At 38.2% G+C, this 25343-nt stretch overlaps 1 protein-coding gene across 1 annotated transcript in view; it reads left to right on the top strand.

The window, feature by feature from the left end:
* The first annotated feature begins 73 nt into the window (after window positions 1–73).
* The window catches only part of FARSB (phenylalanyl-tRNA synthetase beta subunit), a 37377-nt gene continuing 12107 nt past the window's right edge, over window positions 74–25343 (top strand). Inside the window, exons 1-16 of the mRNA XM_017822414.1 lie at window positions 74–160; window positions 1096–1151; window positions 2079–2233; window positions 2747–2819; window positions 3291–3406; window positions 3850–4000; window positions 5196–5304; window positions 7519–7589; window positions 8913–8974; window positions 9056–9107; window positions 10655–10716; window positions 11120–11327; window positions 11751–11831; window positions 14231–14323; window positions 15555–15672; window positions 20940–21092. Coding sequence (XP_017677903.1) covers window positions 103–160; window positions 1096–1151; window positions 2079–2233; window positions 2747–2819; window positions 3291–3406; window positions 3850–4000; window positions 5196–5304; window positions 7519–7589; window positions 8913–8974; window positions 9056–9107; window positions 10655–10716; window positions 11120–11327; window positions 11751–11831; window positions 14231–14323; window positions 15555–15672; window positions 20940–21092 — 1618 coding nt within the window. The 5' untranslated portion in view covers window positions 74–102. The remainder of the gene's footprint in view (window positions 161–1095; window positions 1152–2078; window positions 2234–2746; window positions 2820–3290; window positions 3407–3849; window positions 4001–5195; window positions 5305–7518; window positions 7590–8912; window positions 8975–9055; window positions 9108–10654; window positions 10717–11119; window positions 11328–11750; window positions 11832–14230; window positions 14324–15554; window positions 15673–20939; window positions 21093–25343) is intronic.

The following is a 25343-nucleotide window of genomic DNA, read 5'->3' as shown; positions in this document are numbered from 1 at the left end:
CGGTGTCCGCGCCGTGTCCGCCCCGGGGACCGGCGGGCGAACCGCGGGCAGCGCGGCGGGGCCTGGCGCGCGGGCAGCGCAGGCGCGGTGCGAGCGGCCGCCATGCCGACCGTGAGCGTGAAGCGGGATCTGCTGTTCCAGGCGCTGGGCAGGACCTACAGTGAGTGTCCCGGGATCCCCGGCCGCGCCGCGGGGCTGCGTCCCGAGATCCCCCGGCCCAGCACCGCGGCCGCCGGGCTGCGATCGGCCCGGACCGGCGAGCCCCTGGGTGGGCACAGCCCCGCCGGCCTCGCCCTCCGCGTGGTGTGTCCCGTGTCCGGGGGCTGAGCTGGGACCCCGCGGGGGAGCCCGGGCTGTGGTGGCGCATCACGGGTGCCCCCGAGCCCACCTGGCTGCTCCTCGGCACCACCGGCACGCCAGGCACGGCCTGGCCCACATAGGCGCTGTTTGAGCCCGAATCTCTTGGGGAATCAGAACCAGGCGCTTCCAGATCGCAGCTTCTGTCTGGGAGTTTCACTGGCTGTTTTAGGAACTGGTTAAATCAAAAAGGAGAGAGAAGAGGCGGGAGTGGTCAAAGCAAGGGGTGAATACCGTGGTTTTATTCAGTTCTCCTTCCCGGCTCTTTAGAAACGTGACTCTTGGGCTGAAGGAGCGTTCAGGGCCATACACGCAGGGGCTGTGGCTCTTCAGACAAATCTCCATGGCCAAGTCAGGGCTGTGTTACATGCTACGACGCAGTTGATGCAACCTCTGTATAACAAGCTGACAGGAGCAGTTGGCAGAAGCTGCCCAATTATTCCCTCCTGTTTTCATTATCTGTTCAGGCCAGAGTTGCTCTGACAAGCTTGTCTGAGGAGCTAAGCTGCAAGGCTCAGAAGCCCTTGCTGTGACTGTAAGAATACCATGTCACTAAATGTACATATTCTAAAGAAGTTGCCAGTCAGATGCAAATACAAGCAAAATTCTTTAAATTACTACTACCCTTATTTTTTTCAAAATATCATTCGTTACCTTGTTTGAAAACATTGAAAACAAACACACAAAAAAATTAAGTCTGAGATCTGCTTATTAACCAAAGTTCACCTTCCTTCACAGCGGATGAAGAATTTGATGAGCTTTGCTTTGAGTTTGGTTTGGAGCTCGATGAAATTGTAAGTAATGTTTTTATTTGTTGCCTTTTTGGTAGAGGTGGTGTGTTGACAGTGTTTATATTTGGTAAGAGTTTTTACTGCATTATTTCCGGTGTATCCTGTGGTACAGTATTGTAATGGATGTTGTAATGCAATGTTGTATTAACAGTGGTGTTTTGAATCTGAAAAAAATCCCCTGGTATACAAAAATTATTGCCTTGGAAGCAAGAGACTCCAAGGTGGCATATTGCTGGACATTCTGGAGGTCAGCACTCTGTGACACTTATTCTTCAGTCTCTGGCCTCATTTTATTTAGCAGCATAAATATGGCCACAGACCATATATTGATTCTACTTTACAAGATTTGTTTGGCTTTGTTTTGTACGCATTCTTTTGTGCAATATCCACAAAAAGTATATTTGTCCTGTACATTGTTACTTAAGTTATAATTAATTCATATTTAAAGTTTTGATTTAGATTCTGTACTTGTGAAAATTTGCTAGCCCTGATAAATGTATACATGTAAATCTTTTTCAAGTAAATCTTTTTCAAGTAGACCTATTTTGGTTTTAATTTTTAATTTTACTTTATTGGTCTTTAATGACATATGTCAAAAGACATCTGAACATCATGTGTTATGCTTTATTTCAGAATAGACTTGATTATAACAAGTCATTTGCCGATCTATTGCCAAAAATGTCTCAGTTATCTACTGGGATCTGACAGCCTGGAGACTCCTGCTTTTAAAATAGTTTTTAAAATAGTCTCTTAGTCTGAGAAAGATGTTGTGTAGCTTCTCATATTTGGTGTGTCCACTTGTTGTATAAATCCAAATTACACTGTTAAGTTTCTAATTAATACAGTCTTTTCTTGCTGTGTTATATCACTGTCACACTCCTGTCAGTGATAAGTTATTTCAGGTTCAAACCACGTTTTTCTTAATTTCAGACATCCGAGAAAGACATTATAAGTAAAGAAAAAGGCGAAGAAAAGGCAAAGGGTGCATCTGATGTCGTTCTCTACAAAATTGATGTTCCTGCCAACCGTTATGATCTTCTTTGCCTGGAAGGGCTGGTCCGAGGACTGCAGGTCTTTAAAGAAAGGTAAGGCAGAGTTGTGAGATTTTTGTATGGTTGGTTATTTGTTGACATACAAGTCCATTTCTGATCAGTAAATGAACTTTCTACTTGCTTGGATTATGAATATGATGAGATTCACCACATGTTCCTCTGGACAGGATCTACTGTATAACTTAAAAAGACTACACTGTGAACTGGGTTTTGGATCTGTTCTAAAAATTTTTCAGCTGCTGTTCCATTGAGACTTATCCTCTGTAAAGAACTCCTGCAGCAAAACTTCCTTATGATCCTTTGTAATAAATACCAAAACAAAGAATTTATTCCACTTTATCTTCTTGAATCCTTCCTTTCTAGCTCAGTAATCTGTTTACCATCCCATAGAAAAGAAGTTTTGAACAGTTAGCTAATTACATGTCAAGAAACGTTACTAAGGAAGTTTTGTAAATATCATTGCTGCTACATTCCTAAAGTTTCCTGCCCTTGGGGAGCTTTTTTTTTTTTTTTCCACTTACAAACTTACTTCTGGTTTTGTTTTAGGATAAATGTCCCTAGATATGAAAAGATAATACCAGCTGAGGGTGAAGGTCAGAAGCTGATTATCACTGAACAGGTAAAAGTGTTTACTGCACCTTTGTAAATGTATTGAGAGGTGCTGAAGCAGCAAGATCTGTATCAGTGCCAATTTTGTAAGAGCAGTGAGACTGGAAATCTTATTTGCAGAACAAGAGCTAAGGAAATTAAAATATCTCTACTCATTGCGATTAATTTTTAGTGAAGAGGATGGGGAGGAACAACAGACAAATTATTTTGGGTGAACCTAATAGCAGATCAAATCAAAGTTTCAGGTGCTCACATTCCATTGACCTTCTGGGCCATTACACAGTATATTGCAAACCTCCTGTTCTCTACTGACCTGGATTGGGTTTATTTGGGTTTTTTCCCCTTTGGGATTCAAATGTCTTTCCATGAATTTTCCTACTTTACAAAAGGGGATTTTATGACGAAGAGGGCACATTTAATCAGTTGGAATTTTGTATTTTCTGTGTACTTGACATTTACATGTTGCTGCTGTAAACTGCAGACTGTCCAAATCCGTCCTCACGCTGTAGCTGCCGTCCTCCGTAATATAACTTTTACCAAGGAGCGTTATGAGAGTTTCATTGACCTCCAGGAAAAGCTACACCAAAATATTTGCAGGTTAGTGCTTAAACTTAGAGTAGTATATAGTGTCTATGTGTAAGATTTTATCACATGTTAAGACTGCAGATCCCTATTGCTGAGAGGCATTATGGTTACACCCAGAAAAATCTTCTATAGCAGCTGTCTTTATCCTTCTCATTTCTTTGCCTGTTTCTGCCCTCTATCAATAATGTTCAACAAAAATAGCTGTTACAGCTCATACAACAGTTGAGACAAAAGCATTTTACAACATTCCCACTGGATTTACCTTGACTGTTGTGTTGTTAACATTTGATAAAATGTGATTTGTGAAACAATTTCTGGGCTTCTCAAAATTATCATTCTACTTTTTCAGTAAGTTCTGTGAATGCATAGAAGTGTAGAGCATCATGAGATACTATTTCTAAGAAACTCCAAGTATTATTAGTAAAAACATTATTTTGTTTTCTTTTTCTTTGTAGGAAAAGAGCATTAGTAGCAATAGGTACCCATGACTTGGACACCATCTCTGGTCCATTTACTTTTACAGCCAAACCACCTTCAGAAATTAAATTCAAGCCCTTGAATCAATCTCAGGAGTACACAGCCTCACAAATTATGGATCTGTATAGGGTAAGTGAGATTTTTCAGGCTTGTTGCACTAAATGCAGGAAGATAAATTTCCAAGGCTTAACATCTCTAATATACTTGTTACTGAGAGTTGTTCTTACAAATAAAACACAGTTATTTTCTGTAGCTTCACAGACAGTGAAGAGTCCACGTTTTTTCATGAGAAATGCATGGTAATACTTTCTTGTCCATGAGGGATACATCATGGTGTTCTGTGGCTAAGCACAGCTCTAAAAATAGTGGGTTTGATAGTAACCCTCTGATTTGTCAACACAAAGGCTGCTTTTTATGATGCTCTTAGTAATACTGTAAAAGGCTTCTCTATCTGTCTACACTGGTAAAATACACAGTGTAAAAAGCTGGGAAAAGTTCAGGGTAAATATTATTTTTTAATGTTACTTTCATTTGGCCAATTTATTTGTGGAAGATGTTGGATTGTTTACCCAACTGCATATCAGGCAAGCATAGCTGTGTGAAAGGCTCAAGTTAGCTCTGGCACTGCTCTTGGCCCAGCATCCTGATGAAACCAGGTAAGTGCTAGGAAAAGATTCTGTCAGGGCTAACTTATGATGTCTGTGTGTCCACTTTTAGTGCCAGCATTTGAACATAATACTATTATTGCTGTTGTTACAATATACAGCTGTGCTGGAGCACAAGTACTGGCCACAGAGACAAATTCTCAAATATCTCTGACTGAAGATGAGTAAGAGCTAGGAAACAAGGGCTATCAGAGAGAATGAAAGGAAATTATGTTTTTGGCACGGCATATACTTATGTCATTGAAATAAATGTAAATTCTGAATCAAATTCAAGTGTGCCAGTGTGCAGCAACTTATAATTAAGAGAATTACGGTGCTAATTTTTATCACTTTTAAGGACAGTTCCTATAAACTAAGGATGTTTGGCAGTGAAATGTCTGCTGTGGTGAACAGGAGCATCCTCTGGACAGCATGGCCTATGCTTGTTTGAGAGAATCCTGAAAGTAATAATTTTTAACACTTCTGAAAAAAACTAAAAATCCAGTTCTCTCATTTCAAACTTCTCCTGCTGCTGAGAGCAAACAGCCTTTGCTAGTAAAGTATGTAGCTCTAAGACCAATCCTTCCTCCTTTCAGAATTCCCCTCAGTAAAGGTTTGTGGCGCTACAGAAGTTCACGTGTGAGCTGAAGTGACACTTAGGTTGTGCTTTGTTTCTCCAGAGTGACAGCCACCTTCGGCACTATTTGCCCCTGATTGAGAACAAGCCACGTTATCCTGTCATTTATGACAGCAACGGTGTCGTTCTGTCCATGCCACCCATCATCAATGGTAAGATTAATTTGTGACTGGCTTGTGCTGTCACTGCTGTTCTGTGTGTGTTTGTGTCTGACAGAAACACTGATGTGTAACAGGGATTATTGTGCTTTCTTAACATTGTTTCACTTACGGTTTCATATAATCTTCTTTTCTTCTTTCAATTTAAATGCAGCCAAACCTTTTGCTCCCTCCCTAGGCTGCTACTGTTCCTTCTTCTGATCCTCATCAAGAGGATGTAAAAGTCCAACTGCAAACCTCTGCATTTAGCTTCTCACACCCTTCTACAACTCAATAAAGTTCCTTGTGACAGGAATCTTTGTTAGGAAAACATTTGTTTAGCTAAAAGGAGCATGCGGTAAATTATTTTGTGAACTGGTAACTGTAACTTTGTACTCCATTTTATGTGGTCACAGCAGAGAACGTTTCACCTCTGCCATAAGATCAGTGTATTTATCAGCAGTGTGACCTAGTTTTTACTGATACCTACTGCTATCTCACAAGTGATTTCAGGAGACTTTGATGGCTTAAAAATAATAAATTGGTCTCGACTTTTTTTGCATTGTTTGTAAGCATGGGTTCCTCTGAAGGCAAAAGAACCACACTTACTGAAGCCATTTAATGGCATGACAAGAATTAATTACTCCTTTAAGAAAGATATTTAAATATGTCTTTATCTATATATACCTATATACTGAAATACAGGTTCAAGAATTAGTAATTTTCCCTACACTGACCAATATATCTGCAGTGATAATGTCTTTGGATGTATTTTTCCTAATTGACCTTACCCAGCTAACCCAAATCTTCTTAAAAAGCAGCACAAACTCTCTGACAGGGACTGGTAAGAACAACTGCTGTGAACTGAAGCCGATGTCAACCACTGTGTCTGATCCTTCTTTGTTGGGCTCATTCCAGTTTGGGTGTTTTCCATATATAAGTGTTACATATTGTTTATATTTTATCAATTAAAAATGTTGAACAGTATCTGAGAGAGGCTTCCAGGTTAAAGGTACTTTTTAAATGCAGTGTCAGCGTCACTATTGGTTGTTTGGGTTATCTACAAGCACTGAAGTGAAGGGTTATGTTTGCTTTGAAGTGGGTCCAGAAATGCCGAATACATTCCATCTACAAAGAGATGCAGCACAGCATTAAAGGGAATACAAGATCCCTCAGTCCTGGGCTCTTCAGTGCACCAAACTTTCAGTCTAGCTGTGACTTAGTTTCTCAGATAGGAAACTAAAACAGAAAAGCTGAATGACTTGCTCAGGGTCAGAGGAAGCAGGAATGTATCCAAGTGCTTCCCTTTGCCTCCAGTGGGGTGCATCTGCTTTAGCTAATGGTGCAGTGAAAGGCAAGAAGGAAAAGGAGGTTGGATTTGGCATGATCCCATACAATTCTAGGACTCTGTATGCCCATGGTGCTTGGTTACCAGCAATGGAATTCACTCAAGGTGTGCAATGCCCATCTGTACCTAACAGGCAGTACCAGGATCGCTTGTGGCTTACTAACAACCCCACTTGTGAACCAGCTACTGGGGGAGTTTGCATCCAGTTTGCAAGAGAGACACTTTAGGTGCTTCTGCCAGACAAGAAACAGTTTTGAGTGCATCAGGGATGTGCTTTAGTGCACACCTCATGGCTCCCAGGACAGACAAAGCAAATTCATGCCTAGAAGGGATCCATACTAGGACATAAATCACTAATGTAGAGCAACCTATAGTGTGTCAGCAGACAGTGTCTAGGGATCTTGATTATTCACAAAATTAGCTATTGATAGGCATTAGTCTAAAGCAGTTTTTAAAAACCATTTCATTTATTCCTGCCTGAGGAAATTATGCACTTCACACATCTGATGCGAATGTGAGACTAAATCCAGGGACGATGGGATGCTGTGGCAGTGCAGAACCCCTGTGCTAACAGCAGATGGCCACTGTCCTGCTAGTTGGCTTTTTCAGCTGGGTACTGAGATGCCTGTAGATTCCTGTGTCCTTTAGTGAAAGTCATGGCCCAGTCAGTGTGTCTGGTCTTGTCTTTTTCCTTTCTTTGATTCATAAATTAAAAAGAGCTGCTATTCTGCCAACAGTTGTGAATGTTGGTGCAGTAGACAGTGGCTTTTTTAAGCTGCAGAAGATGAGAGTGATCTTTCTGAATCACAAAATGAGTCAGTATCAGTGTTATTGCAATAAAAGTAATATTCTTAACATGGTTTTGTCTTCACATCTTTTAGGAGATCATACAAAAATAAGCCTGAACACCAGAAATGTGTTTATTGAATGTACAGGCACAGATATTACAAAGGTAAATTAATCTTTCCTGCTTTTGATGTGTATTAAGATTATTGTTTTCCCTATGGGTGATAGGGCTCCAATACAAAGACCTACAATAACCAGGCATTTACTTCATGGAGCCAGCCTTCCAATTCAGAAGTTGTAGGACTGTGGAATTCCCTAGACACAGTTTTAGGCTTGCTCAATAGACAGCGTTCTGTTTTCACTGAGTTTTAATTTTCCTGTATCTTTACGTGGACAGTAAGTGTTCGGCTTGTATGAGAAAGTAATTTAAGTAAATTAGGAACTGTTTGTTCTTGTTGAGTTCAGCACTTTTTCTAAATCTGAAAGACTCTGAAAAGAGTAAAATTCACTAAGACTGCCTGTTTTGGCAGAATACTCTTTGTAAATAATCATTTTGTCTCCTACTGAAAATTTGGGCTAAGGGAAGGAAGGCAGCAATTTTTCTTCATAGTTATCTTTTTCAAGCAGGGATGTTGTGCAAATAGTTGCCAGATTCAAGTCTTTCCATATGCAAATTCTGTAACTCAAAGCTGAAGCATGAAAGCCTAGTAATTATGATTGCCTATTCTTGAATATAGGTTGTGCATTCATTGAGAGTCTCCCCAAAGTGTGTAACTTGATCCTTAAGAGCAAAACTGCTTTTAACTTACCCTACTACACAATTATATGTTAACAACACAAATAAATCTGCACATTGAGAGTGGCTTCTAAGCAAACTAATAAATAACTGCTTCTTGCTACTGCTTGCCTTGACAGTAAAAATAAAAATAATGCTATTCTGTTTGCATGAAGGAAATTATACTGTCAGGCATCAAGAAAACCGCCTTTGTAGGTGGAGAAGTTCATCTGAATCTCATCATTATGTTCTGCTATACTAATCTCTTAAAATATTAACTCTAAAACAAAAAAATTTGCAGACAAGGTTATTTGATAATGTCTTACTAAGCAATGCACAGTCCTTCAGCCTCTACATTCTCACTTGAACTTCAATGAAATGACTAAGTAGACTGAAGGTTAGGAAGACCCAGCTCCAAATGGTCATCAAGACCCTGTGTATCTTCAGAACAGAATTAATAAAAGATAAACCAGTATTTCAGAACCTCGAAAACCAAAGATTTCAAGTTTTTGCACAAATGTCTTTGCGTCAGAAGAAAAACATCCATTAAAATTGAATCTAGTTTTCTACTGCTAGGATTTTGGTTAAGTTATTAGAATAGAATGAAAAAAGTGTAACACAAGATTTCCCCTCCCATTTTTTGTTAAGATATTTTGTCTACTTCAACACAAGGAGATGAGAGATTTCAGTGGGATTATTTTCTTTATTTTGTAGGCAAAAATTGTTCTTGATATTATAGTCACGATGTTTAGTGAATATTGTGAGAAGCCATTCACGTGAGTATAAATCTCCAGTTGGAGAGACATTTGGGCCATGTGTTAAAAACATTTTTACTTCCATTTTTTTGTCTCTCTCAGTGTTGAAGCAGCAGAAGTAGTTTATCCCAATGGGAAGACCCACATCTATCCGGTAAGCATTGCATTATGATATCTCTGTGTCCTTAGGGAAAGGATTTTATTTACACAGAGTTTGGTAAGAGTGACATTGGGGGTTGTTTTGTGCAGTGGCAGCATATGCTGGTTCTGAGGTGCAGTAAAAACTCAGCTTGGCACTATCTGTGTATTAGTGAGTCAGAGCCTTCTCTAACCCCATAGAAAATAACTCACTAGGAAACTCATTATGTAGCTCCATTAATTTATGATAAAGCTAAAGATACAGGCTCACTGACATAGCTTAGTACTCCAGAAAAAAGGGTAGGGTTTAAAGTTACAAGTGGTAACTACTATTATGTTTTAGAATGCGTGTGATAGGAACTTCTTCAGGAAAAAATAAAAACTGCAACCAAAGGTCATAATCTGTGTCTAAAGCCTTTAAAACCTATGTGTTCCAAATCAGGAAAAATTAATGCAGGAAGAGGTTCTTCAGCCTTAAGCCCATGGACAGCTGAAATCAGCCTCAGCATAACTTACTTATCAGATCTGGAAGCTCTAATGCCCTTCAGTTAAAATAACCTTGTAACACTGCATTTTTCAGCTTTTCACTTCATAGACACCAACTATATAAAGGTCTGTAAGGCAGGATGTTGACTTCAAGTGCAGGTTGCCTGCGTTCAGAGTCCCAGACAGACAGACCTCTTTGCAGTAATAGAGTCTTACATTTTTGTTCTCTTAATAACTATAAAGAAAGCAATTCCTCATGTTTCCTGAAAGTAACCAAAGACAGATCTGGTTGAGTTCCTAAAATCAGATATATCAAGCAAGTACAAACTGTTTAGAGGGAAAGTTATTTTTGTTGAGAGGTTTTCTAGTGGTATTTTAGCTTTTTCTTTTTTGTAATGTCAGCTTTAATCAACAGAGGAAAGACCTTGAATCCTGAAGAGATATCCAACAAAACAGAAATCTCTGCAGTTACCAAAGTAGCTTCTCTAGATAAAACAGTGAAAAAAATCCCCAAAGTTTTGGATGCTATGGTTTTTAAGGATGTGTATATCAAGAAGTTTAGAAACACACAAAATACGTAAATACATACAAAATAACTTTCTAAAATATGGTGCAAACTTGCTAAGTAAGATACTCGTAGATATTTTTTGCTAATACGGAAATAGAAAATATTCATTCCTTTTCGTCCTAAAAGTCACTTGATCTGTACTAGACTATGAGATCTCATGCATTCAGTGCTTTAGGGCTTTGACTTAGGATGAACTGGTGACCAGAAACTTTCAGTGACTCTGTTACTTGCATAGGTCAGAAATTATCAGAAGTTTCAATAACAAGGATTTCATGCTGCATTCAACCTTCTAACTTAACCAAGACCAGCTTTTGCATCACATACTATAGTATGTTTTCAAGATTCCTGTTACCTTTAAAATGCTAGGTTTAGCCCAATACTCCACATTTTCTTCTGTGGATGTCATTTTAATATGGCAGTTAGAAACTGGATTACTAAGATGTCAGCATTGAATCCTCTTAGGTGGAAATGGCAGGCACTGTGTATGCTTAAAAGCTTTCTCTTTTTAGGAACTGGCTTATCGAAAAGAGAAGGTGAAACCCGAAGTCATTAACAAGAAAATAGGAATCAGGTGTGTTATTGCAAATGAAAACAGTTTCCATTGATCATGAAAAAGGTACTAGAAGATACTGATTATTGCATTGTTTTAAAAATGTTTAGATTATGTGACTTTTTTAGTTTATCAAAAATTCAGGGGTAATTGGAATCACCCTGTAAGACTTTATCCCCTGTTCTTAACGAAAGGGAATGATTCTTTATGGTCCCACACAACTGTTATGAAGTAAAGAAAAATGATCATCTCAAGAGTCAGAATCTGAACTGGTTCTGATCGAATGCTAAGTCTATGTGTAGTCCATAAAACATTTGGAGATTCTTTAGGACATAAGGCAATGCAGCAGAAACATTGATTACTTTAAAAAGCCGGCCAATATAGTGCAAAATCCCTAAATTACTACTCTCTTGTTTTGTTTCAGTGAAACTCCATCAAGCCTTGCAAAGCTGCTGACCAGGATGTGTTTGAAGTCGCACGTCATAGGGAATGGGAACCATCTAGAGGTTGAAATCCCTCCTACCAGGGCAGACATTATCCATGCATGTGATATCATAGAAGATGCAGCAATAGCTTATGGTTATAACAACATTCAGATGGTTATTCCGAAAACGTACACCATAGCTAATCAAGTAAGATTGCCCCTTCAAATGAACGCTCTGTTGTCAGTAAATGACTGGTGCATGCCAGAAGGGCTTTGGGGAAAACAGAACCTAGGAATTAAATATTTTGACATGCTTTGCCTTGAGAAGTATTTACCATGGATGGGATACAAAACAGATGCCCCGCTGATTTGAATAAGTCCAAGACCACTGGTTGCTGGTACTTGAAAAAAGACAGGGCTTAAGTAGGGAGCCTGTATTAAATCTCTAACTGGGAGATTCATTTCCTCAGGCAAGCCTAAAGGCAGCTGGCTGATGCTTTCTAAAATTTTAAGCACACAAGCATAGTCCTTCCTTAGTGAATTCACCGTCATGTAACAGGCAGAATCACCTCGGGGAAAAATAGCAAAATGCTTTTAGATGGAAGCTGAAAACTGTTTTGTTTCATTTTAGCTCCCTCTGAATAAGCTCTCAGAACTTCTGAGACTGGACCTGGCAGCTGCTGGATTCACTGAAGCACTCACTTTTGCCCTGGTATATTACATTGATTTCATACTTTTCTTAGTTGCATGTTGGAACAGCAGTGCAGTCAGAACTGCAGAGGACGGTGTGAAGATATGTTGTATAAATGTACCAGTATTATCCAGTACTGTTTTGGCAGCTGATTGTTTACTAGTGCTTTGGATTTATAGTATAAAATATTTTGTGAGTTTGTAGGTCAGAGAAATTGAACGAATCAGTGTTAATGTGGCATGGAGTTCTAAGTATAGAGGGGAAAATAGCTGCTGAAGTACTGGTTTGAATTTAACTTGATAGGATGAAATTGTAAGACAGCAAGTCTCTCTTGAGACTTTGGTCACCAGTGAAATTCATCACAGTTCTGTAATCTGGAAAACAAACATTTATACATTCTGGTGGATACTACTACAGTTTATGGATTACCCTGTTTCTGTATTTCTCTTCAGTATTGTTACTTGCCCCTGATTCCTTGCAATAGATACCAAGCTGGTATATAATTATTCAGTCAGCAAATTTTTATTCTTATTTTAAGAATACCCTTTAAAAAGTTACAATGCACACTAAAGGGACACAAAATCCCCCGTAAATTTCACCACAGATAGAGGGGGGTTTTCTGTGTGAAACAACAAATAAAAATACAGCTATTGTTAGCACTGGTTGTAGATATTATTCATATTATTGGCTACAAGCCATGCCAGTAGTCTTTGACCAAGAATTAGGACTCTGCAACAGCAAGATGCACCAGTGCAGGCTCCTAAAACACTTCCAGTGTTTGAAAAATTCAAGTATTGCAACCAAATTTGGTAATTTGAATGTATTAAATAAAATTTTAACACCTTCAGATTTCACAGCGCTTCAAAAGCAAAATTTGGCCTAATTCTAAAAAATATATTCCAGTTTTAATATTTGTTATTAACTCATTTAAGTAACCAGAACAATAACTGTTATTACTTCCTGCAGTGCTGGTATTCAGACCTGTGGTAGTACTGTGTTGGGGAAACCTGACATATTACATGGTCAAGCTTTTATAGTTTTTCTTATTAATTAATAAATATAGTTAATTTTTTTTCAGCATTGAATAGGTAATATGTTGAAAACATTTAATGTATTATATCGCTACAACTGAAAACCTTTTATGAACTGCAACAGCAGAATTTTTGAAGGTCATGCAGTATATCATGTTATCACATTACATATTTGTATTTCTGCTGTGGCAGGATGGAACCCACAGTCTGCTGTGTCACCAACACTATTAAAACACCAGTGTGAGGCCCATGACTATGATAACTATAATTTATGCTATAACATTCTGTAGCCCAGTGTTATATGATAAACAGTGCTTATGTATTTACGCACTCAATCTGTTCCTTTGGTTAGATAAATTATACTTGTACACAATAACATTGCCTTCTTGAGAAGCTCCAATTTAGCCAGAATGCATTTGGTTAAATCACAGTAATATGCTGTAGTTTAGATACACATCTGAAAACTGTTTAACACAGTTTTCTCCTCCTGAGTTCAGCATTCTTTGTGTTGCTTGGGGATTTTTGTTATTCAGTCATCCATTTTTTCAGATGGTATCATCTGCTCATTTTTCTCACATTTGGTCTATCAACACACTTTTCAGAGTGCTGCCAGTGCAAAGGGAGCACTTCTGGGAGACTGCAGTATACAAGCAAATCCTCAATTACATGCCTAGTCTGCTATTGGTTTCTTTAATACATTAATAAAGCTATAAATTCTGGAAATCTGAAGTGTGGATCTTATCAGTAGCATCTATTGCTGTATGTGCACAGACAGTGTCTGAGCCTGATGAAGTGAATGCGTATTGTTTTACTGACCAGCATGAAAATACACTCTAGAATAAGGGCATTAAAAACACTCCAACTCAAAAAATTGAAAAGAAGAAACTACGAGAGTCCTATGCAGCTTTGAAGATTGAAGTCTTGGCCATAGGACCTGCTTTTCATAGACAGTACTTTACTTGCTCCAAGTTTCCCCCCAAAGGATTGTTCTCACGAGAAAGCTCAGGTACAGTCCCTTTACAAGTGTTATTTTCAGAATAAAATAAAATACTTCACCCACTGCAAGTCAGGGGGCACAATCTGAGCCTCTGTTTTTAAAACAGATGACAACAATCCATGACAGAAGCTGAAATAAACACTTTTTTTTTTTTTAAACCAGATTTATTTTGCTTAGTAATTAACATTTGTAAATAAACCAGTTTGCCTACTTAATCTTAGGACCAGGGCTTAATTTTTATTACGAGTGGTTGTTGCACATGAGAGCATATATATTATGGGGCCTCAGAGCCATGCTACAATTGCACTGTTCATTCTTGATATCAAATTCCATCACTGGCTTGCTGTCTGTTTTAACCACTTGACCTTGGTGGGGTTTTGTCTCGTTTTCAGTGTTCTCAAGAAGATATAGCAGATAAACTTGGCATGGATATATCTGCAACAAACGCCGTGCGCATTGCAAACCCCAAAACCGCGGAATTTCAGGTGAGGTCATGGACATGGGGAGCAGTATTGTCACAGATTCTATATTTAAGAAGAGAAAGGAACCAACAGAAAGTAAAATTTATAAACTAGAGCTACTTTTCCTTACATTAAAGAGGTTGTGTTTATTTACGTGCTGAACTTGCTAGCAACCATCTTCTGTTACTCCTTCACTGAGAAACACCTTTTCTGGTGCAAAATACTGTTAGCTTTTCAGTAAAGTAAAATACCATGCTCTGTGTACAGAATATGGCAAAATTGAGCAGTCTAACTGCAGAAAATTCCAGATGGTTGATCAACTCCTGCATTTAGAAAAAACTATTCAACATAAAAGGAACTATTACACCTGGCAATCCCTAAACTTCCTCAGCTCTGGATAGGAAACATTTGGGTATTTTTTTAATTATTAACCATTTTTACTGCTGTGTTGGAGTTGCACACTCCAACTGAGTGTGCAGCTAGAACTCCCCATTGGTTATGAAAAGTAGGATAAATAGGCAGAAATGCTGCAGACCAAGGATAAGTAACTGTGGCTGAGCACATGGTAACTTGACCTGCAGTCCAGGAGCAGACAGTCACTCCCATCCCTCTTCTGTTAGATTTACTGAATTAGACTCTTCTGGTTTGACAAGTAAAAATGAAAAAGCTGCACTTCTAAGGAACTATTTGAATGGAGAACACAGGAAATGTTACTGTTCCTACAGATAAATTGACAGGTATGACTGTCTCTTGGTTGGTTCTTTGCATACTTTTTCTATGGATTTCAGGTTGTCCCTGACTGAATATATCCATTTCTGTTACTTAGCATATTCCTATATCACTGATTGGTATCAGGAGGTATAAAGATAGTAGTTTTGATTGCACTTAATATTTCCAAAATAACACTTAGGATTTGCCTTTTGCATAGGTGAGAGTAAATTTCTGGGAATTTTTTGCACTTTATGTGTTATTTTTCTACCCTGCACTGCAGCTCAAACACCTGTAAAATGGTACCTGTTCTTAAGGTCACATATAAGCTCTTTGAGAAAATGCAGTATAAAGAACATGCAGAGAATGTACATTTTCATGTTCAGTCATTCTAAATCAAAGATGCTTAAACATAAGAGATAAGTGCAGTATTTGCACCTGACTACTTTTAAACTCTTGTTACAAATGAGAAAAAAAAAAAGTGAAGAAAACGAACATGAGCTATTTTGGAAGGTATTTGACTTGCAGCATCATGTTTGTCCTGCAGGTGGCACGTACAACCCTCCTTCCTGGGCTGCTGAAAACTATTGCTGCCAACAGAAAGATGCCCTTGCCTCTGAAACTCTTTGAGATTTCTGACATTGTGGTAAAAGATCCTGATACAGGTAAGAGAAGGTTCCTCAGAATCTTTGATAGTGGAAATATGCCTACATACCAAAAGGCAATAGTAAGTAAATCTGTATTTCCTTAGAAGTAGTAATTTCAATAATAATAGTTATTACATACTACATTGGGGGTTTTATTTATGTGCACAGGACAAGAGAGCTTGGTGGACCAGGCTGGATTTTAGAGTGGCTAGAAACGTGGTTCATTTTAGATGTTCTCTCAAAAATACAAGTTAGGTAGATTGTAAATTTATAGGTATCTAAATATCACTTAAAATCTGTCAAGAAAACAGAAAAACTGCAAGGGTAAACACAAGGCAATTTTGCACCAAGAAAGAACCTGCTCTAAAATGCTTGTGTTGATGCACCTATTTGTACTTGCTCTTAATCTAGGGCTCCTTTGGATTCTCATCAGGTATGTAATTGATATTCTTATCAGAGATGTAACTCAGAAGCTACCTGCTGGTAATGTTTTCAAGTGGCACAAATGATGTAAAGTAGTAAATACTGAAGCCATGCTGCTGTTACAGTCCTAGAGCCCTGAACCTCTGCATATGTGCAGATGTGCCCTGAACCTCTGCCAGCTGTAGAGCGGAATGTCTTGAGCCTGGGAATAGCAGGTTGTATTTGCAGACAGATTCTGTCCTGGAGGGTGGTGATTCAGAGGAAAATTTTGGGGTCAGCGTATCTCAACATGAATCTCTTTTCCATCATCTTTAAACAGGATTGCTTGTATTTGTTTTCCAAAATTATCTTCTGGGAATCTGACAACAAATATGAAGAATGAGATTGGTAGCAGAGATACAGGGTAGAGAGTGGAGCAACTCTTTGTATAAAACTGTATCAATAAATAAAAAAGCTCCACAGTACAGAACTTCCCCTCTCATCAATAAAAATATTTTCCTTATCTTTCCACTTCATCCAGCTATGCTAAGAAAGTGTGGCTGCCCTGTAGTTTGGGCCTCTTTGCACTGATTTCACTGTACATGATCAAAATTTCAAATTGCCATTGTCTGGAAAAATGTATCACAGGAAAATGAAGTGTAAAAATAGATTTTTAAGTGTTAAAAATTTTACTGATTAATTTCTTTTTTTATGGTATATTGAGGGAAAAGGAGGGCACAAGCTACAGCTTTTGGGAAGAGTTACAAGTCTGAATGGAGTTTTGCCTCTCAGTGAAAAAGGCTGACATTACTTTAAATTCAGCAGTAGAAATGGTTCTGTTGTTTCATTATCTGGTTTCAGATTTTAGTGGTTGTGTTTAAAGTATCTGGGATCTGCAAAACAAAGGTTTATATAAGGCATAAACAAAATGGCAAGTAAATTGCTTTGGTGATGAATTTAATTTGTAGATTACCTTTTTTTTTTTTTTAAGGAAAAAAAAGGAGCTTTGCCAAGCAAAATAAGCAGTTTTAGTAAGCCATATCGACTTTTTTTTATTAAATACAGACAGTTTGGTGGTGCAGCTCATTCCTTGTTGGGCATGCAGTTAGCTACAATGCAAAAAACGTGTTACAGATGGCAGAATAGCATCAGCATTCTTCAGGACCAAGAGTGGGGCTGTTTATCTTGGACGAAGGAGAACATTTACTCTGGCATTGTAACATTTGCAGGTTAAATTGTTATTTTTATTTCCTGTGTGTCAAGTGTAGCTCTTGAAGGGTTTCATTTATGTGGATGGCTGTTTAACAGTTCTATGAAGACTGATTTTGTGGTGTGCTTCCTTTTGATGGGAGTCATTGCAACAGATAAAAGACTTCTGAGGCAGCAGCTCTGTGCTCGTGGGCAGCCCTCTCATGGACTGAGCATTTACAGACTCTGAGCAGTGTCTGAAATTGGTTTTAAGGTTGTGTTTAAAATGACAACTACTGTCTTTCCCAAATTTACTTCCAAAATTAAACTTGGCCTAATAAACAGTTTGAAAGGGGGGGTGGGAAGAAAGGTAACAAACACTACAAACACTGAGAAATATGGGGTTGTCCTCTCACATATGGAATGAGATTTCCTTCACAAGGCTTATGTCATCAGACTGAGTAATTTAATTTTATTATTTCATGATTTTGGCATGCAGAATTTCCAATTAATAATTTCAAAAATATGGGTCAAAAGAGTACTGACATTAACTGTATTTGAAATGGCATCTTGTAGTCATTCATGTGTGAATGAACCAGTCTCTTTTAAACACACTGGTTTTTAATAAAATACCTTCTTACACAGAACTTGTGCTTACCAAGGTGAACAGAACACATTTCTCTTCAGACATATCTGGAGGAAAGGTTTGCTGTATTAAATTAGCAAAATGTGTGCCAGATTTAATGTAACTAAATGGAACCAAATCTGAGCAAAAATTTTTCTTCTCAGGGCAGGAGGAAATGTGCTGATTTTGAATATGTTGCACAATATTTGTGTGGTTAACTTGTAACACCAGACAGTCTCTTCGGGTAGGACAGTTACACTAGTTCAGGGCATAAATCATCATTTTTACCACCAAGCCTGACAGAGAATACCCTTTCACCACAACAAAAGAAATTAATCCATTAAAAAATCACCTCTGACTAGTGATCTTGGAGAATCTGGCAAGCTTATGGTAGCACACATTTGGCACAATTTACATCATTTGTGAGTACAGCTGCTGCCACATTCTGAAGCATTTTTCCAAACTGTCTGGAAGTGTTAGTTGTATGTAAAAAATAGTTTGGAAGGTGAAAAGACAGGTTTAAATGAGCAGGTGTCTCCTTTCAGATCACCAGGTCATTTTTCTGAAGCATCTCTAGTTTGGAAGTGAACAGCACACAACACTGCTTTATCTTCCTCTGTACTCTTTTGGCTCACATATTCCTGAGCAGCTGCCCATCCTTTAGATTGTTTTTCGGCAGCATCCCCAGGAAGTGCTTTGAAGTCTCAGAAATATATACATATATATATATGTATTTATAATTTAGGTTGACATACTTGGCAGGCTCATTTGAAAAATAGCAGTGTCTCATGGCATGACACAAGAGATCTCTTAAGTGAGTTATAAAGAACTGAAGCATTTCTAACATCTGCCAGCTTTTGCCTACAATTCGTAATAGTTTCTTTTTTCTTCCTATCGCCTGTAAAGAACTTCCTGTGTTGTAATATAACTCTGTGAAGGAGTGAGTTTTATAACACAGCTTTTTTGAGTGCTTGAAAAAAGCATCCTTTCCTTTACCAGAGATTTCCGAAGTTGAAAACATAAGGCATAAAAAATGTTCTGTATGTTTATTTATGATGCTTTAATTAAAAATTCTGATCTAAAGACACCATTGACTATCTTAATCATAATGAAACTGAAATTCAGATGGTTGTCACAAAATCTGCTAGCTTAATGACTCACAGGAAAAAAAAGGAAATCATTTTACTGACTGTCTAGCCCAAAGAATGTGCTGTCTTAGGGAAGGAAAAACCCTTTTTTTTCTATTCTGTAGTTCAATACAACATTATCGACCATCCATGACTGCATTACTGATTGGTATCTTAGTAGAACTGGGAAACAGAGACACATGTTATGGGGTGAACAGCCAGTGTGCTGAGAGCCAAAAATCAGATGCTGCATTTATTCATACTTTCTCTGTAGCCTTTACTTTTTTGCATTGCTATTTTAACTTCAAGACTGGATTCTCCAGCGTTATTTAACACTGAACATTATTATCATGATAGGAGAAATATCCAAAGTGACAAAATACAGACTTACTGTCACAGTAGGTTCAGCTTTCAGTGACTGATTAGAGAAGTTGCAGCTGTGTTACAAAGTTGCTGCACTGGAAGCTTTGAATGACTTCTGGCTCAAAAAGGCTGAGCTTTCATCTTGTATGGAGGCTCTGCTCCTGTGTTTTCCTGTACTTTTTAACCTGTATTTCTAGTCATTTGTTAAATGTTTTCCTGTTTAGTTTCTGACAGATTTTTTGTTACTAAATGTTTAGTTGGAGCAAATAAACAAAGTGTAAATTTCATTTACTCTCTAATTTCTTATGTGGTAGATAATAACAGTTCAGGAAATACTCATGAGTGTGAAAGTTTCTGCTGCTATTTCAGCTCACCCTGTGTCATGCACGAAGATTGGCTATGGGGAGTCAGACCAAAGCTCATTTAGCCCAGTGCCCTGCCTGTAACTCCTGCTAAAAGTGCTTGTCAGGGGAGAAGCATGAGAGCAAGTACACAGAAATAATTCTTTCAGAGAGCTCCCTGTTGTCTGGCCACAAGTAGCTCAGGGACTTCCCAACATAACACGGTTCTTTGTGCTAAGAAGTAGTAGATTTATCTGCTATGAACTTCATCTGCCTCCTCAGAGCTGTGTAAGCTCCTGGCACCCACAAAATCCTGTTGCAGAGAAGTTTCACTACTTCACTCTATGCTGCCTGAAGAACCCAGTCCTTTTCTTGTTTCTTGCTTTGGGTTTGGTTCCTCTTGACTTTAATGAAAATGCTGAAACCCCCTCAAAAGTAGACCACAGTAGTCCTAAAGAGTGTGTAGTGCAATGAAGTAGCCTCAAGGTACAAGTATAACATACTACCACATACTAATTTTGAAAATTTAAAAAAAGGGAGACCTATTTTGCTGAAATCAATAATGTAAGAAGGAATAGGGCAGGGTTTTTGCTTAAGGAATTGTCAAAAGCGACAGATACTTGTGTCAGTCACTGTCTGTCTTGAGTTTGTGCAGTGTAGCACAATTTTCATAATCACTTGGTTTCAGGGATATCCAAGATGATCACAAAACCCATCAGTTGTGATTTGAAACCCTCTGTGAATTTAGATCTTTTCACAGATCACACTAATGTTATTACTCATGTCAGGTTGTGGACTGGTTTTTTTTGTAGTGGTAGTTGTTCTGCAGCCGAGTTCTCTAAATATTTAGCTTTCCCCCCAGCATCACAGGTTTCTCTATGCTTACTGAGTATTTGCATTTTGGCTAGTCCATTTTAAATTTCTTTAACACTTAACTATATGCTTGGTACCTGTCACTGCACAGAAGATACTCCTATGTAACAACCCTCTTTCCTGCCCAAGGAATAGGGTACTTTAAATCTTTCTTTACATTTCTGACTGTGAGAGTCCAGTGGGTTAAAGAAATACCATTATTTCCTCAGATTACATGACAAGTGTGTCAGAGAAGCCATTTTACATATTTATTTCTCCTTTCAGCCACAAGTGCCTCACAGTACAGCAGAAGAAAACTGATGCAAAAGGCAAGGTTGAAAGTGTGATAAAGTTCCCAGATAGAGTAATTGTTTCCTCCTCCTTCAGATGTCGGTGCAAGAAACTACAGACATTTATGTGCCATTTACTACAACAAAAGCCCGGGCTTTGAGATTATCCATGGTTTGCTGGACAGGATCATGCAGGTTCTGGAAGTACCACCAAATGAAGAGAATGGCTACACAATCAAGGCAACTGAAGGTAAGGAAGACAGAACTAAAGTGTATAGCAGAGGTTGTTCTGGAGCTCAAATGTTCCTCTGCAATCTGAGGTGAATTTTTGGTTGTTCTCAGCAGTAGACACTGAAGATTAATATCATTATATATGCTGTCATTTTGAGGCATGATGAAATGATAGTGAAAAGGCATTAATGGCATTCACTGATTGTAAGATGGGATTGCTGTCTTTTTGTGAGCTATTCTGAGTAGTTTTATGTAGTTTGTGAGTTGACAGCCTTTTAAGGAGACTTGTAGTAAAGCAAATGCCATGAGCATCCTGGACTGTTTATAATGAATTAATCTGCTGATGGCAAGGGTATGTAGGAATTCACTGAACTGATGAATATGCCAGACACCCACTGTATGCTCCTTGGATAACAGAGGCTGGAAAAGACAACTTCTTACACCTTATCTTTTAGTTTAGAGCTTTACCCATAGCTTTTTTTCCTATAGGTACGTTTTATTTATACGTTCATGTGAAGGTACATGCCTTATATATCTTTTATTCAGTCTTTGAGACTGACCCTGCTGCTTAGACAGTTTTATAACAGCCCTCTTCCTTCTCCATACAGGGTGAGCTGCATATGAATTAAAAATAACATCCTTAAGTGCAGAATCTCCTCTGTGTATGTGCCTGTGCATGTAAGAGAGAAAGCAAGCAGGTTGACCTGATTACTTCATTGAGAGAGCATAGGTTGATGGAAGAGAGCAAGCACCAGCACTCATCTATTCTGCTGCCTAAAATAACAGCATAGAAAATACAAAATAGAAAAGCAAGACTGCAGGGATGGCAACTATGATTCTTCCTGGTTCACACTGATTCACACTGGTGTCCAGAGATAGGAGACCCTGACTCAGCTTGCAGAAGTGCCTCCATTCTGCACTTCCTGGAGCAGAGGCACAGGGTCCCTGACGTCCTGACCGAGCTGGCCTGTTCACAGACCTCTAATGGAGAATTGTCAGATATATCCCTGTTCTGCAGTGTGCTGCCAAGAAGCCAAACATCACACTTCAGCTAAGCAGTCTTCTGGCACTTCAGTGCACACTTCTCTCATATCTACTGACGCATCTTCCCTCTCCTTTTTTTTTTAAGAAAGTACTGTTTTGCTCAGTATTATTTAGACAGACTCTCAAAGGGTTTAGTAGAATATTGCTAATAGGATTCCCAGGTTGACCACAGGAATGTTTAATACAATTATACTTCTTATTCTAATTCTACCAAGCACAGAATGGGTAATAGCAAAGCTTCATATTTGGAAAGGGGGTGTGGTAGTGGGGAGTTAGAAGAGCCTCTGGGAGCTGGGTACTCAGCTGTCATTGAAGTTAAACCAAACTGCTGTACGCCTATTAAAACTCTTCTGTAGCTGCTTTTTGAATAGACATATCAAGAGTTTGCTTTAATACTGAAAAATATTTGCAAGTGGTTTTATATTCTGTATTGTAACATTTCAGCTGGCTGCAAGAAACAGGAAAAAGATCTCAAAAATAATCCTAACACAGGGAAGAAGTTATTTCTAGATATTAGTGCTGCTCAGTATTCCTGATGCTGTGAGATTTGTAATGCTCATTCAAAATCCCTGCATTCTCATGACATTACTCCACAATGCATTTAGTGTAAAGGGTGGATTATGCCTTGTCATGTGCAATATATTACAAGCAGTTTGTGGCTGTTGGCTATAGCCAGAAAAAAGTGTCTACTACTTTCTGTTTCATCAGTGATTCAGAAACTCTCGTGGGATGGCACATAGATTCCTTGCAGTTCTCCTTACATTGGAATTTAACCTTGGTAACAATGCAGATGGGCTGATACTCCAATGCCATAGCAAATGCAGTGTCACTGCACCAACTGATCTTCAAAGACCTTCACTGCAGAGATGGTTGGAAGTCAAAGTAGTTGGGGAATTTTGTTTGGGGCTTTTTGTTGTTCGTTTGTTGATTATTTTTGGGTTCTTTTAAACTTGCTTCACAGTCTGTCAATTGAGCATGTGCCAGAGTGAAAATGTCAGCAGATGATAGAGTAAGGTCAATTGCTGAATGAAAAAAAAAAGATATCCTGTAACATCTTAAAGAGACTGCAGGATACTGAAATAATTCATGAGAACACTGCAAGTTACTTCAGAGGTTTTAAATCAGGACATTACACATGGCAGGGATTTTTAGATGCATCTCTATGGAGCCTGCTTTTTTATTGCCTGTGCCAAATTTAAAATTTATACAGTGAGAAATGGGTTTATCCTGTGACTGGTTTATTCTCTGATTTAGAGAGATTTAGAGGTACTTTCTCTGTATGTAATTTTAAGCAAAACTTGAGACTAGTGAGCAAGAGAGTCTAAAAGTAGGGTTTTAGTCCAGTTGTTTTTATTCCTTGTGTAACTGATTAAAATAGTTCCAGTGATTATTGAAAAACATTACAGGGAATAAAATATTGCTCTGAACGAACAACTGAGAATCATGGCTAGGCTTCACGAACAAAGATTTGGGGAACAACTGAGAATAGACAGAGATGTATTGGGGACATGTTTGTCACTTTCCCAAATTCACTTTGAAAAATGAAATGCCTGTACTGTAGTCCTGTTTGCTCCATATGTGCAAATCATGGTTATTTAAGCTCCTTCTGTTCCACCAACACCTAAGTGCCCTGTGATTTGACCTTAAGGTCAGAGTCTTTTTGCCTTCGTAGCAACACCTGTGAAAAAAGTACAGATGCTAGAAAATATGGGTGAAATTGTGATGTTCCCCTGGCCTTTGCACTAGGGTTTCGTGTAATCTGAGCTAGGTGATAAATGGAGAAGAGCTGTTTAGAGCAGCCTTAAGGAAGAGAGGGTTTTGAGTGATTGAATTCAAGGATTTCAACATACATTTGGCACTCAGCTTCTTAAAAGCTACTAATGAAACCTTTTGGTTTTTTTTCTTATTACCTCTAAACATACAAAATTAAAGCTTTAAAGGCAGAATTCTGAAATACTACCCATTGTTTTAAAATGCACAGAATTAACTTTTTGATGTGGTAGTGAATCCTACTGACCAAGAAAAGCATTTTGGTTTTTCTCTTTGTTTTATGGCATAGGCAAATCAAACAGAGATTGAAAAGAGTACAGTCATTGCATCAATCCTCAAATTTGTATGTGCTCCATAATAAAAAGTTTTTGCATAAAACTTTTGAGATTTTAGCCAGTTCCATACCATTAATAAAATGTAAAGATCAGTGTGAATGTGTATGATTAGGAAGTAAACAAATAGAATCAAACTTTTTAAAATATAAAAATATGGGTAGAAAAAGACAACAAATATGGTCATATGTTGTCAGGTAATTTCATAACATCATTAAATTTTTAGTTCACTTTCATTGGTTTCAGTTCCCTTGAATTGCAAACTGGAGGCATTCTGATTATTGTATTGGAAGGTATTTCTAATTTCAAGTTTTAATCTCTTCAGGAATGGGTATGTTTTCTGCAACATTTTAGTGATCCTGTGCTTCTGGATGACCATCTGAGATGACTATTTTCTTCCAGAATTCAGGACAATGATCACAGGAAGTGCTGTTAATCATGGGATTTGGGTCCATAGTAAAGTCTTACTTAGGCTAAGAAGAATAAAGAAGGGCTTAGTAAATACTGACAGCAGATTATATATCACAGTCTTCAAAGGAGTGGTGTGAAGTCTAAGGTGTAATTATCCTCACTCTTAATGTAACATTTAGAATGACTGTCCCTTATTTAAGGAAGAAGCCCCTCGTTTTACAGTACCTTTGAAGCACCTCCCTACTTTGCAAATGGAATGTAATTGTGCACAGACTGTTTTAAAAGGGAAAACAGTATCCCTATTTTATAAAAAAGAAGCAATTTGACAGGTTCACAAAAAGTGAAAAATTTATATATAAAGAAAAAACCTATATATGTATGCATGGATACTGCTTCACTGTCTCCCCCACTGCCTTCCATGGTAAAACTGAAGTAGCATTCATTCATGTGAAAACAAGCAATCCCTGAATAGTGTCAGCTTGTGACATGAGCTACTTTTTTGTACATGATTGATTCTTATGGATCTCAGCTAACTCTTGGATTTATTAATTTTTTTTTTTTTAACTAAATGTTCATGCCATTCATTCTTTTAGGGTAATCATCAGCTTAGCAAAGCTGGGGGAGGTCAGTCTGTTTGTGTTCAGCATAAACATGTGCATAATAAATGTATACTAACTCTTGCTTCATTCAGTAACTGACAATTGTCTTAAAAA

The sequence above is a fragment of the Lepidothrix coronata genome, unplaced genomic scaffold (assembly GCF_001604755.1).
Source record: "Lepidothrix coronata isolate B3197 unplaced genomic scaffold, Lepidothrix_coronata-1.0 Scaffold97, whole genome shotgun sequence".
In the NCBI taxonomy this organism is placed as follows: Eukaryota; Metazoa; Chordata; class Aves; order Passeriformes; family Pipridae; genus Lepidothrix; species Lepidothrix coronata.
Note: the sequence above shows the minus strand (reverse complement) of the source record. Positions and strands in the feature narration are given on the sequence as shown.